We start from the raw sequence: 16,186 nt of genomic DNA, 5'->3' as shown, positions 1-16,186 counted from the left end.
AATAACAGTTCTGTACATGGAAATGACATACAGTGAGCCTCAAACACCATAGTTTTCTCCTTCATATGTAAATCTCGTGATTAAAAAAGACCACTGAACAACAGGCGAATCAGAACATAACACCGACTGTGACGCAACAGTCGGGATCACTACGCCCCCAACATTTGCATAAACCCGCCCTTGTTCTAAGCCGGCCGAACCATCAGAAGCTCTGCAGGTATTGTACATAAACAAGCGCGGACAACAGCGAAAATAACAAAATAAATGTTATGTTCCAGGCCGTGCAGGGGGTGTGAAGTGCAGGGATGGGTTGGTGTCTGTATTCAGAAAGGCACAGAAAGCAAATAACGCGAGCCACTAAAGGGACATGGTTAGCTCCTTGCTAGCGGTAGCCTGTTACAGTACATACGATTTCACTCTCAGTAAGGAAAAGTTTATTTATTAAGGGGCAGGATGTTTAAACTCGAATAACAAAATTACCTCAAGTTCGCTCTGTAGAACTGGAAGTCCATAAAGTCCTCTTTTGCCCAGCCATGACTTGCTCCACACACGTCATCTTTTTAGTTTTTTTTTAACATCAAGGCATGTAATTAATAAAACTAACGCTACACGTTGCTGTTGTTTGCTAGCTACCATTATAGCGAGAGAACGCGGGTCACGTATTGATGACGTAAAACTCCGGACAAATCTTCTTGAGTACGTCCGTTTTTATCGCGTCTTGACTGTCGTACAGTCTGACATTAAGACAACTGAGATCCTACAGTCTGACATGGGGATCATGTTCGTACAGTGTGACAAGCAGCAATCGCAAAAGATTATTAAAAATCGCACAGTGTGAGCCCGGCTTAAGCCACATACCTTCTGTGTAGATATCAGAGAACAATTTAAAAATACTGTATCAATGCATTCTATGGCACCTTTAACCCCAAATCAGACAGGAGTAGATTAACTTCGGTGGATTTAAAATGGTGTGTTCCGTGGTTGAAATTAAACACCTTCTGATGTTTATTCATGTTCATTTCATTAAGTAAATATGAAAAGATGATCGGTTCACGTGTTTGAATTGACGCAATACAGTGATCTGTCACGACTCACGACACGTTGAAGAGCCACAAAAAGGTATTTATTGTTTGAATTTCTTTAAAAATGACTCGATTTAAAAGCTGAGAGTCCTGAGACCTTGTTTCATATCAGCAGTAACCTGCTCTGTCTTCTCTGTCGGTGTGTGGTCAGTTTCCTCTCTGCTCTGCGATGTGTTTTTCACTGTGTGAAATGTAGTGTGAGTGTTTGTCGGTCATGGCAACAGTAACTAGGTGGTTAATAAAAAATATAGCAGCCAAAAGCTTGTGAAAGACGCTTATGTGCAAAAATATAAGCCTTTTCTTTAAGCGAAGTTGCTGTTGTTTTTCTTCCGGTGACCTCAACCCATGCCTTGCTCTTTCATTGGCTGTAGCTCGTCACCACACCTGACACCACGTGATGTCGAGTCGGCCGACCGGTCCAGATATTTGGCATGCTAGATATTTGTTTGGCATCGTTGTGTAGTTCACACATAAAGATCGCGGAGCGCCGATCACCCGCAGATTTTCCCCCGATTACAGCCCGACCTGTCGGCGAGCTCGTTAACTTGCAAATCGGGCTTAAAATCCTGTAGTGTGAACTAGCCTTTACCGGGCTTAAGTCAGTTTAATCACCATTCCGTATTGAAGCACCGTTCCGCTGCTTTAATTGATGCACACAAACCAACCCACGTCACTCGCACACACACACACAGAAGAGAGAGGGAGACAGCTCACAGATCACACTGAAACCTATCAACGCTGCCCAGGAACTTTTATTAATACAATAGCCTAGATGTTATTTATTTAATTTCTTTATTTTCTTAAATATGTGGAGTATTTATAGAGTTGTAACTTTTAGTTTTAGTTACTTTTTCTTATTTGTAAGTCGCTTTGGACAAAAGCGTCTGCTAAATGACAAAAGTAAAAGTAAGTAAAGTAAGATGCTAGATCGCTATATTATATTTCTCAGAGACTAGGTAATTTAGTAAACTCGCTATTTTTGGAGTAACTAAACACGGCTTGATTGTTTGTAGAGAGGCGCGCAGATGCAGGTAACGCACAGTCATCTCTCTCTCTCTCTCTCTCTCTCTCTCTCTCTCGATCGATAATTCATTCAAATAAATGCTATAATTTATTCAAATAAATGTGGTCTTACCGCACTATTTCATCTCCGTGTCTGATTTGAAGCGGGCAGAAGGGTAGCGATAACGAGCGTAACTGACCGTCATTTTTACCCTTCCGGTCAAATATTGCGCTACAAAGAGCAATTCTAGTTTTAACTTGTCTATAAATTGGCAAATGACCATGGAATAAGCGGGATAATCAACGGCTAGCCTTGCATTAAAGGAATTTAATGCACTTCGGGGAGGCTAGTCGGGCGGTTGCCTCCACAGTGCATTAAAATCCTTTAATGCAAGGCTAGCCGTTGATTATTCCTTTCATAAACAACAATGTACAGTACGTTCACGTTGTTTTACTTGTTTCACTTTGATTGTTTAAACTGTTTTTCTCAAATTGACCCCCCTCCCCCCCACCCCTTCTATCTTTTATTTGACAGTTGTTTTAATTTTAGCTGAAGTGCAGTTTCATCTGCAGTCATGATGGAGCAAAAGAAGAAAGTCTGGCCCTATCTCCGTGAGAGAGCCAAGTTCAATCTGAAGATCGGAAAGAAGGGTCTGGAAAAGAAGAAAAAGACTCCTCTGAAATACAGGAGGAGTATGTCAGTACCAGACCTCAGGATTAATCCCAGTGCTATGCTGGATTTGCAGGATGATTCCAGGACACCAGGTCAAGACTCCGACTTCTTTGGAAATGTGGACGGTTCATGTGACTTGGATGAAATAGCAAGTGAAACCTCCAGTATTGCCTTATTTGAGCAGTTCAGTGTCACTGACATGCCATACTCCTGCAGCCCCGCGCCATCAGAGAGATCAGTTCCTGTTGACTTTCCAGTTTTATTGGAAACCGATAAGCGGCAAAGAGCCACAACGTGGTACATAGATGATGTAGATGCAGTGGCTGGACCTGTATATCCACCTACAGAAAGACAGATGGCACCTGAAAGAAAATCGCCTGGTCAGAGACCAAAAGACCCCACAGATAGAGTGGCTGCAGCCCTTAGTAGAGCCAGTGCAGGAAGACAGACGCCTCCTGCACGAGCTTCAGATGAAATGTCTACACTGACCACCATAGAGTCAGTCAGCAGTACTCCACCTGGGGAGAAATGTCCTACCGAGCACCAGCCATCCTCTCCAGTGGAAATGTTCATTGCAGGGTCAGCTGAGGACATGGCAAGTCTCACAAAGTTTTGTTTTCCAGTATTATTACTACATAAATATGCACTACATCAAAAGTTTGTGCTCAGCCGTAGAGTTTCTTACAGTTACAAAAGATTTCTATTTCAATTAAATGCTGTCCTTTTGAAAACACTCACATAAAATTAGCAGCAACTTGTTTTATTAGTTTATATTCATTGGCCATTGTGAGTTTTAATTTTAATATTATGTTCATTTGCCTTATGGATTTAGATATTTGAATTAATTCTTAATAAATCTTTTTTATTGTACACTGTGAAACACCTTTAAGCTGCTATACAAATTAAAATGCCCTTGACCTTGACCAAATACAGCCTTGGTGAGCATAAGAGACTTAAATGATGAATAAATCTTACTGAGCTCAAACATTTAAACAGTAGTGAATACAAACATAACTAATACTCAGGTGGTGTGCATTTTGAACAAAATTGTGCCAGGTGGAGATTATATGTGGTTATAATGTCTTCTGTAAATTTCTGTACAGATCAAATAACCTAGATGTACATTTATTAAAATATATTAGCCAATTAATCATCCTAGCCAATCACTAGAAATTTCTGTACTAGAAAATACACCTATTTACAAAAGTAAAACAATAATAATAATGCTATTCAGGCAATTCAGGACAATTCGTGAATTCAAATACACATTTTAATACAGTGGTGGCCAAAATTGTTAGAACACTTTGCATATTTAAGAAGTTTCAGTTGTTTTTGTCTATTATAATTGGCCATTACAATACCCATAAAACAAACTATTGCTGGAACTACCTATGGTGGAAGGAATCTGCTGGAATATTGAAAATGATGGACTGGCCCCACAAAGTCTTGACCTCAACCCCATCGAGCAAATTTGGGGCGAGTTGGAAAATAAACTGGACAGATCTATTGTACATTCAAAGGAAAGCCTTTGGCTTGAGTTGCAGAAGGCATGGGATAACATTACTGTTGAAGCTGTTTTGACACTATGCACTATGCTATTTTGACACTATGCCAGAGAGATGTGCTGCTGTAATTGCTGCAAAAGGTGGACATACCAAATATTAAAAGTTAAAAGAGGATAAAACAGTACGACTCACTTCATCTGGCATTTGTTGTGCTCAGAGCAGCCATCTGCATGTTTCATGAACATTATGAAATGAAATAATGTTTTGGAGGCAAAAAAAGGTCATCATTTCCAGATCTGGCATTCTAACAGTTTTGGTCACCACTGTAAATAATTTCAGAATACAGCTTTTATAAAGAAATATCTCTTTTTTTTTTTTTTTCAGTATTTTATTTGACATCATAAAGAAATGCATGCTGCCAAATTCTGAATTTACCAACTGTAGACAATAATGCATGATTTATGGATGACAAACATTAATCTCTTTCTCAGGACATTCCCAATGAAACCAGTGACTTTGACCCACTTGCAGAACAAGAACGAAATGTGAGTATTTTAATAAGAGGAAGTGTTGTTTTGAAGATAGAAGAACAAAAAAAAAAACAACAACACAGTGTAGTATTTCTTCAAGTACTTCACTCCAGAATAGTCATAATAATAATAATTACCATCCAACATTGACTTTGTCTTTTGCTCTCTACTTGTCAGTTCCCAGCAGGATTAAATGACAGTCAGAGTGCTTCAGCACTGCAGAAGGTCCAGTATCTCCTCACCATCAACTTAAAGGAAGGCAAAAACCTGGTTATCAGAGACCGCTCAGGTACTGACCTCTGACTAATTCAGATATTTAAACTAGGATGATGCTGGGTGGTGTGGTTTACTCTAGGCATTGCATTGGCTTTGTTTGCAAAATTAAAGACTACATTCCTCTAATTATAAATGAATGAGTAATGTTATTAGTAGATCATAACATAAATCTTATTCAGCTCTGAAAATCCTGATTATAGATTGGCATTCAAAGTGTAAAAGCCACCCCCTGATGTTTTGACTGGTTTGGCATCAGATGGAATGATTCATGCATTGAGAGACTTGTCTTGATGTTACATTAATTTCCACTTCTTTCTGTTCAACTGGCTCCTAAAATGAAATGTCTCTTTACATGCAGCTTGATGTTGTTCTACACAAAGTTTCTGATGGTCTATCTAGTCTTGAAAGTGTATGTACACTAGAACAGTGATAGGTTGCATCACCTTTTGATTAGCTTTTCCCTTTTTGTTTTTCGTCTTCCTGAGGACAGTTGAGTTCTTAATACAGGTCATAAAAGCCTTGTTGAACTTGTTTTAGTGTAGACTATTCAAGGTTTAGTGTGTGGCATTGAATCATAGTATGTCTTGTGGGTCAGCCTGGGCCTGGAAGACTGGGTAACATCTTTGCCTATGCTGTCTTTCTTCATTTCCTTTCTGAGATACTTTACCTTACTCACTTTTATGCAAAGTGATTTACAAATAAGGAATGCTTCAACAAAGATGATTCATTTTAGGACTAAACTACCATGAAATGTATCACAATACAAATTTACAGAATTGCTCAAACAGTATAAAAGCATGAGGGTCAGTAAGATTTTTAAAAATAAATAAATACTTTTAATTAGAATGCAGTAAATTGATCAAAAGCGATAGTAAAGGCATTTAGAATGTTACAAAGGTTTGTTTCAAATAAATGTTGTACTTATATATATAAAACCTTATATATAAATATATATAAGTATATGTACTTATATATAAAAATATATCAACAAAAAAATTTGCTCAATTGTTTAGGACAATTAGAATGATTTCTGGAGGATCATGTGACACTGAAGACTGGAACAATGACTTCTGAAAATCCAGCTTTTCCTTCAGTTGTATTCATTTTAATAAGGTTCACAATATTACTGTTTTTACTGTCATTTTAAAGTAAAATACATGATAAAATCTGCCTTGATGAGCATATAGAGGCTTTCAAAATCATTTACAAAATCTTACTGATCTTACCCCAAACTTTTGAATGGTATGTAATCTAATGCTATTTTGTTTTGAAAAAAAATGATAAAAGATGAACATGTTGCTTAGGAAACCTATGGTGGCTTGTAGATGTCAACACTGTCAGCTGCTTCCATAGAAAAATGATGTTGTTTTGATTTCCATTGTTTTTGTTTGTTTGTTAAATGCTGAACTTGACAAAACAGGTTCTTCTTTCCATAGAGTTTGTGCATAAGAATGTAGATATGCAAGATCCCCAGCCTGCCGTCATTCATAAGTATATCAGATGAAAATGTTTTTGTTTTTTTCCCCGGAAAGGTTCCTTATTCTAATGACTTCTAATAATGTCTTGTATATCTACGTTCTTGGTGTAAAGTATATCAGATGTTTTTTTGTTTTTTTTTACCAGAAAGTTTCCTTATTCTGATTATTTCTAATGTTCAGAGAGAAACTAATGCTTTTTTTTTTTCATCGCTGATTTTGAAGAGGATCTGTTGAGAGGAGTTAGATTCTTTAATTGATAACTGGCAGTATAATTAAATGAGTCAAAATGTAATACACATAAGAGTAATTTATTCTGTGGCAATCATCTGAGCTTTCTGTGAAGTCCTGCAGGGGAAACTGCTAATGGATGGAACCTGGACTCCCAGCACAAAAAAGCCAGCAGTCCTTGTGCTGTAAACATGTAAATGAAATCAATATCTTGTTTGAGAAAGTTCTGGAATCTTGTAAATTCTAAATTCATCAGACTATGAAGACTGTTGTAGGTTCTTCAGTTCATAGTCAAAGAATTTGTGAGCACAGTAATTGTTTTAATTGTCATTCATCTCAAAGTTAAAGATGTTGGCTCAGTGAACCTTTCTGTAGAATAATAAAACAAAGTAAAATGGAATTTAAAATAAAAATAAAAAGGTAAAATAAAATAGTATTATTTAGAGAGGTGTTGCTGAGTAATATTTTTTTGTAATGCATTATATAATCAAAAAGCAAATTAAAAGGAAAAGCGACTGAACTTTTTAAACATGGAACATTTCCAAGTTACTTCAGTTCAGCCTGTCTAGTCATTCCAAATCTGCAGAATGCAGTTGGACCAGAAAGTCTTTCATTCTTTCATTTCTGTCTTGCTTCTGTAACCATGTTACATTTAAGAAAACAAAAAACTATTTCTGGAACTATTGTTTGGCTTTAGAAGTCACCATCAACAGTCTTCCATACAAATGTTGTACCTTGATTGCACAGAATCAAGTCAGTTTTATCATACTAGCGCTGGGAAACAAATGAGCTGGCCTTGTTTTTTTCCTACTACTGAGCCAATGCAAATCGAGTCATGTTGAGCTGTTGTTACCTAGAGGCTGTACACAGTCCCTGGTGTCATAATGCAAAATGTGTCTGTTTTATCTTTTAACTATTTGTTTATGCGAGAGAGCGATAGATACAAAAGGGAGAGTGAGAGAGAGAGAAAAGAGGGATTTAGCCTAAGGTTTACTGAAATTCTACAAGCAAATGATTGTACTGAATTTCCATTTGATACCCAGAGCGGTTCTTCAGACATAATGCCAGTGTATCTGGCAGGCCTGACCAAGCTGATTGGGCAGCTCATTCTCATGTTCAAAGTCACAGGTGTATGCCCAGAGGCTATTAATTACCATCTCTACCTCATTATTTTTCATAATTAGAATATATCCCAGTGATATTCCTCTCTGCCAACTGAATCTAATGAAATGGTCATGCACACTATAGGCTTGGTGAGGTTACTGGTGGCACAAGCAGAATCCAGGCATGTGCTTCCTCAAAGCCTTCAATGTATTGAAGCCCAAACAATCTCACAATTACCTAAATGGTTGTCCCATATAATTTTTTTTTTCAAAGGTTTGTTACTTTTCTTCCTTTATGTACTCCAAATTCTGTGCAATTATATACACTAGTGTTATCTTTTTAGAATAAAATGGGATATTTTGCCACCTGCTGGAGAAAGTATAAAACATTGAATCACTCTTTGCAGTTATGATCAAACTTGATTCGTAACTTCATAAGGAAGCAACTGCCTTTATCCACTTTCTCAGTTTGATGGAGAAACTGAATGCCAGTAACTAACAAACCTGAACAAACAAAAAGCAATTCAATTCCTCATCATTCTATTTACTTTGTATTTCCCAATTTCCAATTCAAGCTCTTTTTCTTTGTCCATGTAAAATAGCATTGAAGCTGTTAGTGGGTTACTGTATTTTGGCCAGTAACTTTAGTAGAGATGCTGTTTCAGGATATATTCTGCATGACAAATATGTAAATTATAGATATAAAGAGCCATGCTCGCAGCTGTTTGGTTATATTTTCAATATTTTGTCCAAAGAAAGGAAAAGCTTTAACAATTGAATATGACCCTGAGATAACTGTAGAAAAATCATATAAATATTACAAATATTTCTATTTGTTTAATCACTTCTTGTTTTAGCTATTCTTGACACTTAAAGATGAATCACTTTATTGTATTTTTAAGTTGATTTAGATAAAAGTGTCTACTGAATGAAAAAAGAAAAAAAGATTTAGATTTTTGGAAATTGCGACCTCGTGTGGTGGTCTTTGAGAATAACACCACTTCATATCTATAAGAGTTTGACACAATTTACTCCAGGCTTCTTACCAACAGTAAATGAAACGAAGCAGATGAAAATATTGAAATATTTTCACTTTCAGACTGATATTCTGTCTGTTTTATTGCAAAACATCTAGGTCAAATGTGTCGTATTTGGAAACTTTTCACGGACACAAAAACCTTTTGTTTTTGAAAAGTTTTGACTATTTTACTTTTTTAAATATAATTTAATTAATTTTTTTTAAGCACCATCAAAAAAAAATAACTAATGTAGGTTAGGTTTTACACTTTTTCCATTTTATGCTTTATCAATAAGATTCAGACATTCAGACAAAAGTCTCTGTTGGTCTGCAGCCATTTGCATTATTAGGTGAGTCCTCACTTGGTCTGACATGACAGCGTGACGCCGATGACACAGTCCACCTCTCGTGATTTTTCCAGCACCTATATTTGCCTATCAATTAACGCCCAGCTCGCTCCCCGACTGACACTACATCGGAGAAGCTGCCCGCGAGTCCCCTCCCTCGCTTCTTCGTCGTCCTCCATTTTCCTTCTGTTAATTTCCGCCGTCACCGTTTTCAGTCACGCCGGAGCTCTTCCCCTTGCTGCTTGAGCCCCTTTCCTCCTGTCAAGCTGCCTGGAGGTTTCCTTGTCAGCGGCTGGCAGGGAGGAGCTGCCTCCTGGAGATGTTCATTTGGAGAGGTGAGCTGACAGGCCTGACAGCCCGTCCCCACAGGGCTTTTGTCATGTGATTCCAGGCTCCCCGCAGGTTCTCTCAAGCACTCCTTTATCCGTCCATACAAATGAAGCGATGGACTCTTTTTCTCTCATATTTTTTTTCTCTTCTTTTTCTCACCAGCCAATCTGCATACCACAGCATAGACAAAGACGCACCGCTCTCCCTCCCCTCTCGCAGACAGACTTTCTTAACAGGCTTTGGAGATTAACACTGCTTGCTCCCAGTATCTGGGGTTTTAATGCACCAGCATTAAATGAACTGATTCACGCTGCCTATAATTTTTACTCTTTCACAATCAGCCAGCTCCCATCACTCTGAAAGAGACAAAACGTCCGCCTCTCTGCGCTAAGAACGGTCGCCTAAATAATGAGTCTTCTGGATTATTCAGTGTCTGGATGACTGTATCTGAGTTCTTGTACAATGTGTGGATATGAAGCAGTTTCCACCAGGTTTTGTCATTAAATAAATGTTCAATATTAATAAAGCTTAATCAACAGCATTTGTGGTGTTAATCATCACTGAATACATTTAAACTTGTTCCCTTCATCTGCAAAATCATTTGCAAACATATGCAGCAAATATGATTGAATGCTGAAGACTCCTTTTTTGTTATTGATAGCTATTTGTTTTCAACAGGTACAAGTGACCCGTTCATCAAATTCAAATTAGATGGCAAAAACATCTACAAAAGCAAAGTTGTGAACAAGAACTTGAATCCCATCTGGAATGAATCATTTTCCTTTCCCGTCAGAGACCTCGATCAGACTCTTCATCTTAAGGTTTGTGAAGTGTTTACATTATTACATCATTTAAACAGTTGTTGAATTATGAACTTCAGTATATCTTTTATTATTTCTAATGTAAATAAAAACATATCAAAGAAAAGACAAAGTCTGAAAACAATCTCAGAGTTGAAGGGAGTTGTGTTGGAAGATTGTAATTCATTTTTATTGCACCAAGCCAGAAAAAAGATAATGTGCTAGAGTGCTGATTTATATTTGAACTATTATCACATCTTTTCAAATCAGGTCAGTTTATCAGGGAATTCATGAAGAGTGCCATATCTTTAAATTCCTAATAGGAAACACCTAATAGGGAAGAATTTATTAATTCCATGAAAACTATTTTTTTTGTTATGTGTATTATTTTAAACAAATGGAAACAAAATGTATTTATCCCTATTGTTGTAACTAAAGAAAATTAATATGTATTTGTGCAGTTTGTTTTACATATTTATTTTACATTTTAAGTAGTTTGTATAAAAAAATCTGAGATCTAAACACTATTTAAACTTACTTCTGGACACTAATCGGTCATCACTAGTCATCATCATCTCACAATTATGACTGATGCAGGTATATGATCGTGACCTCAGATCCAATGACTTCATGGGATCAAGCAGCTTTCCTCTCAATAAACTGGACTTGGACAGGTGAGGAAAACTTTGTCATTCCATAACTTCCATGATATTGTACAGGTAAAGTTGCTCTGTTAATTACCTCAAAGAATGTCTTAGAATTAGATGAACAGATAAAGTTTTGTGAATTTGCTATCTGCAGAATAATCCCAATGACGCTACCTTTGGAGGACTCCAACAGTGCAGAGACCGATATGGGAGTGATCGTTCTAGAGGCCTGCCTATCTCTCCGAGAGGAACCTGCAAAACGAAATGTATGGCTCCTGAAAATACACTTTTTTTTTAGTGGGAAGAGTCAAGTGTCAAGAGTTTTTCTAACATAATTTTCATTTGTCATTCATTTTTCAGAAGTGGCTACTAAGAAGAAAGGGAAGCTTTAATAAGGTATGTCATTCTACATATTGACCATATCAATTCTGTTTTAAGTGTTTCATCTGCCTACAAGAATGAAAGTTACCAGGCCGAAATGCACAGAATACATTGTTTAAATGGACTAAGCCACAATTATTATAATTTTTTTAAATATCACAGCAGCAACTTTATTCATGTATCACATCTGTCCACTGGAGGGCAGTAGATCCTCACCATCTTCCCCACAGACACTTCACTGATGTTATGGACAACATTTATGCATGTTTCTTGACTTTACCTTTCTTTCACTTCCACTTAGTTAAAAAATTACAGAACTTCAACAGAGCGAGAAACTTTTGTTTGTGGCTGCGACTGTCTGATGCGCTGAACCAATCCATGATTTCCAAAGTAAACGCATCACTGTGATTTAAACAAAGCACAAGTCTGTCTCGCAAGTCTGTCTTGCATTTTGTGCAGGTCAAGTCTAAGATGAGAGTTTATTTACCTCCCAGCGGTTGGCAAATAGCTTTTATTGTTCATGGCTGTTCAAAGCTTGCAATTTAAGATTTCTCTGAAATCTCTGCTGCATTCTACTGTAGAGTGGGGTGCAGAGAATTAACTTTTTTTGTACTGTATTTATGCCAAGCAATTTCATATCAGTTAAACTGGAGCAGTAAAGAATAAAAGTCTGTATATAAGTTATAACTTGTTTGGACAATAAATACATAATATTAACGAGAACTCGTTTTATAAGTTTAGATATGATTCTCTTGTTAGATTTGTAGACAAAGTCTTAAAAAGGGTGAAACTTTTAAAGAAATTCCTGGGTTAAATATCACTCCAAAATTAAAGTAAAAATAAATAAACAAATAAATAGAAAGAAAGAAAGAAAAATATTTTATGTAAGGAGAATATAGGCTACTTTTGGGACTTTAAGGTTTTTTACATTGTGACATTAATTTCATGACATTTGTAAATGTACTATAGTACATTTTAGCCTCAAATTATTTAGCTTCAAATATAGTAATGAAAATCAGTCCGTGTGGACTTTTTTTTTTTTTTTTTTTTGCTTTATTCAAATTTTATATTAGTGGAAACAGTAGACAATATATAACATACAGAAGTTTTCTAAAATCATTTTCATAAGCTACATACTCTGTATGTTTATATAGTGTTCCCTTGACTGTTCTCACTTATTTATTTATATTTAAATTGTAAAATGCACTTTAAATTTTAGTTGTAAATATTCATTGATGGTTATTGTTCACAATTAAAATTATGCCGATTTTAATAAATTAATAAAAAAATGCAGAACTTTAAAATGCATGTTACAATTTAAATATAGATTTGATAAATTCATAAATTTTAAAATGTGATTCGCATTAGAGTAATTAAAAAGCATTTTCTGACATAGTGGGTTAAATGTGCTTTAATTATGTCATAATGCAACATATCCTTTCTTGCTTCTTTCATTTGATTTTAGGGTAAAATGATTTAAGCAAATCAGTTGTGAGATTGACTCAAACGGACACCTGCTAGATTATATGATCAGGTATAGATCAGTATGTGTTTTGTTGGTGTTTCCACCACAGTGTGTCCTCCGCCAAAACAACTGAGATCCAGTTCTATTTGACACCTATCAGTAGAGGAAGATCATGTCTCTCAATTCTTACCTCTCCTCCTCTATCACACTTCCTTCTTCACAGCCGTGCCACACTTTCTTTGAGATGGAAACGGCCAGCAGTATTGGCACATAGCATGTGGTTCTTCTTCCTGACAGCGTCTGGAGTGTGTGTGTGTGTGTGTGTGTGTAGTCTTTGAGGCACTATGCCAGTGTAAGATGCTGAGGATATGTGCGATGGCTCATTCCCAGGCATGGTGAGCTATAACCCAGATGTTGGGATGTAATATCACAGCTGTGGATGGACAGCACTGAAGCTCTAGCCAAATGGGTACGGCTTTGGGCTTGTCCCCTTGTCCCCATGCTGCTCCACCATATGGAGGCAATCCCCCAGCTCTTTTAGCACCAGGAATAGCCTCTCTTTAGGGGCCACTTACTCTTAAGCGGAATTGTTTTATTGGCCACACCGATCACAAATTTGTCCAAAATAAACACTTGGGAAGACTTGGCTTGGATGGATATTATATTTCTCTCTCCGCTCCCTCTATTACTACCCCCCTTATCCCTCGCTCTCTCTTTAAAGAGGCTTGTTTATGGAGATGTGGCCATTACATTAAATGTTAATGCTGGTTTGTCTGCTGTGCCGTGCATGTGTGTGTGTGTGATTCTAATGGAGCAAAGGCTCAGTCACACTCTCCGAGCAGCCAGGTGGGAAAACAGCTCTCTGGTCTGTGATTACTGGCAGAACAGACCAGCCTCTTCCTGATGCTGTGTTTTTTGAAAGTGCAGGGCTATCAACCCACAAGTCATCTCTGTACTGTGTACTTATCCATCTGCAGTCTTGTTGATGGAGCTGTTTTTTTTTTTCCTCTCTCTCTCTCTCCGAGTTGCCGGGATCACCTGCGCATTTCATCTAGCTGTTTTGAAAAGCTTTTATTTCATAATATATTTTGTTAGAAAAACGGAAAGAAATTTTATTTTCTTCAAGATGTCACATTTATGCAGACATTTTATTTACAGTAGTAGAAGATCCCAGCTTAAGTTTTATTTGTCCCTTTGCTTTTAGTACCAAATTTTAACACTGACAGAAAGACTTTTTTTTTTAAAAGAAAATAATGATTTTATTCAGAAAGGACACATTTAATTGAGCAAAAAGTTACAGTAGAGTTTTCTAGTAGAGTTAAGCACCTATTCAGCATTTTAGAATGTTTGAAGGATCATGTTGCATGAAAGACTGGAGTCATGGCTGCTGGATTTTCTTTGCTATCACAGGAATAAGTTATATTTTAAAATATATTAAAACAGTTATTTTACATTTTATTAATACTATTTTACACTTTAACACTTTTTCTTGTTATTTTGAACAAATATCTGCAGCCTTGGTGAGCTTAAGCGACCCATTTCAAAAACTTTCAAAAATCTTACAGACTGCAAAACTTGATTGACTTTTTTTTCCAGTAATAGCTGGAAACTTTCATCAAATGTATGATAAAATAAACATTTCTTCACTGAAAACCTGGTTCCAGGACTATCACAAGTCATTCTCACAATGTCATTAAAACCTCATCTTTCTGAGCCAAGTATAATATGTTACCTTGGCAACATATTTAAATCGCCGGAATATGTAGCAACAATGTTAAATACACAGAAAACTGAATGTGTAAGTTTGCAAATTGTAAAAACTTGTTTAGATTCAACACTAGTACATTGTTGTGTGTGTTGGCTGTTCCAGGGACAGCCGATAAGCCCGGCGCAGGTTATGCGGCTCACGTGTGGACAGAGGAATCAGGTTTGGACTGGAATTTACACTGTCATCCTGGTGGAAGGCCAAGACATGCCCGACTGCGGTCAGGGAGACATCTACGTACGCTTCAGAATGGGTGACCAGAGGATCAGGAGCAAGGTGAGATCCTCCCTCTCTCCCGTCATCCTTTCGCTTCTCTTGCTTTCTGTTTTTGCCGTGCTCATTACATCAGCATGCTTTCTTTGTTTCTAAACCTCTGTCCTCTGTTTCTCTCAATACCTCATTAAACCCTTCCCTCCCCCTCTTCCTCCTCCCGTACTTTCTTAGTAGTTCACATACCTTGCTTTAGATATTCCTGTCCACTTTACACACCTTCATTCCTCCTCCTCCCCCTCTCTCAGATCGCTTCTCCCAGGCTTCACTGCTCTGGTGACAGAGGAGGCTACTCATTAGACCGACCGTGTCTGGCAGGGCGTCTCTCCTGATGCTTCTGTTACCACGTCTTGTTCGGCTCATTTGCATACCCAGAATGCCTTGCTCACCCCCCCCCCCCCCCCCAATGGTTCCAACCAGCTAGTCTTGTATTCTCATGTCATCTTTTTTATAGAGCCCCCTGGCTCTGTTTGGGCATGTTTGCTTGTTGAACAAAACTAGTTCTAATTGGATGCTGTCAGAGTTTATAATCCCAGCGAGAAGAGAGGATGTGTTCTCCAAAAGACGGCTGCCCCTCCTCCACCGCATGTCTTATTGAAGACATATTGAATAAGGCTTAATACACCTGTCATGTTAGCTGTCTCAGTTTTGAGTGCCTTAAAATTGACACAACTTCCTCTGTCTCTCTCTCTCTCTCTCTCTCTCTCTCTTTCGTGCTTGTCTATCTTTCTGTCTCAGAATCTGTGTATTAAGGCAAACCCGCAGTGGAGAGAGTCCTTCGACTTTAACCAGTTCCAGGATGCTCAGGAAAACCTCTTGGTGGAGGTTTGTTGCAAGAGGGGCAGGAAGTCAGAGGAGTGCTGGGGAGTGTAAGTTTGTAAAAGTATTTTAAAACTATTAAAAGTTAGAGAAAAGAGGGGAGAGTGGGGTAAGATGTGCCACTTTTCACTTCAGTTGTCCTCTTGGCTGTGAGAAATGAGATAAAGGTACTAAAAATGCCCAAGTATACTGTATTTTAGGATGTCTGCTGTCAAATGAAATTTGAAGAATGTGCCTATAGCATAGAGCCATAAAAATATGACATCTCAAATAAAAGTGATCCAGTGACAACTAAGTTATGACATCTTAAAAGGAAAGCTGAACCATTAGGGAATATGTAAAATATTTAAATTTCAAATGAACATACAGTATACACAACCATTTTAAAGTTTGATATTGGTACCATTTTTTTCATTTAATATTTTATGCTTACCAAGGCTTTATTTATTTGATCGGAAATACAGGTA

General features: G+C 37.3%; 1 protein-coding gene across 2 annotated transcripts in view; it reads left to right on the top strand.

Moving 5' to 3' along the window:
• Window positions 1–16,186, top strand: part of LOC306842792 (multiple C2 and transmembrane domain-containing protein 2-like) — a 62,500-nt gene that overhangs the window by 12,497 nt on the left and 33,817 nt on the right. The window contains exons 2-10 of one of the 2 annotated variants that reach the window (XM_079373860.1): window positions 2,620–3,352; window positions 4,754–4,807; window positions 4,970–5,081; window positions 10,251–10,393; window positions 10,970–11,046; window positions 11,174–11,285; window positions 11,380–11,415; window positions 14,736–14,906; window positions 15,639–15,769. In XM_079373860.1, the coding sequence (XP_079229986.1) occupies window positions 2,660–3,352; window positions 4,754–4,807; window positions 4,970–5,081; window positions 10,251–10,393; window positions 10,970–11,046; window positions 11,174–11,285; window positions 11,380–11,415; window positions 14,736–14,906; window positions 15,639–15,769 (1,529 nt within the window). In that variant the 5' untranslated portion in view covers window positions 2,620–2,659. The remainder of the gene's footprint in view (window positions 1–2,619; window positions 3,353–4,753; window positions 4,808–4,969; window positions 5,082–10,250; window positions 10,394–10,969; window positions 11,047–11,173; window positions 11,286–11,379; window positions 11,416–14,735; window positions 14,907–15,638; window positions 15,770–16,186) is intronic. The other variant, XM_079373859.1, reaches the window with a different exon arrangement.

The sequence above is a fragment of the Barbus barbus genome (assembly GCF_936440315.1).
Source record: "Barbus barbus genome assembly, chromosome: 23".
Lineage (NCBI taxonomy): Eukaryota > Metazoa > Chordata > Actinopteri > Cypriniformes > Cyprinidae > Barbus > Barbus barbus.
The sequence above is the reverse complement of the archived record's forward strand: the minus strand, read 5'-3'. Positions and strand labels throughout refer to the sequence as shown.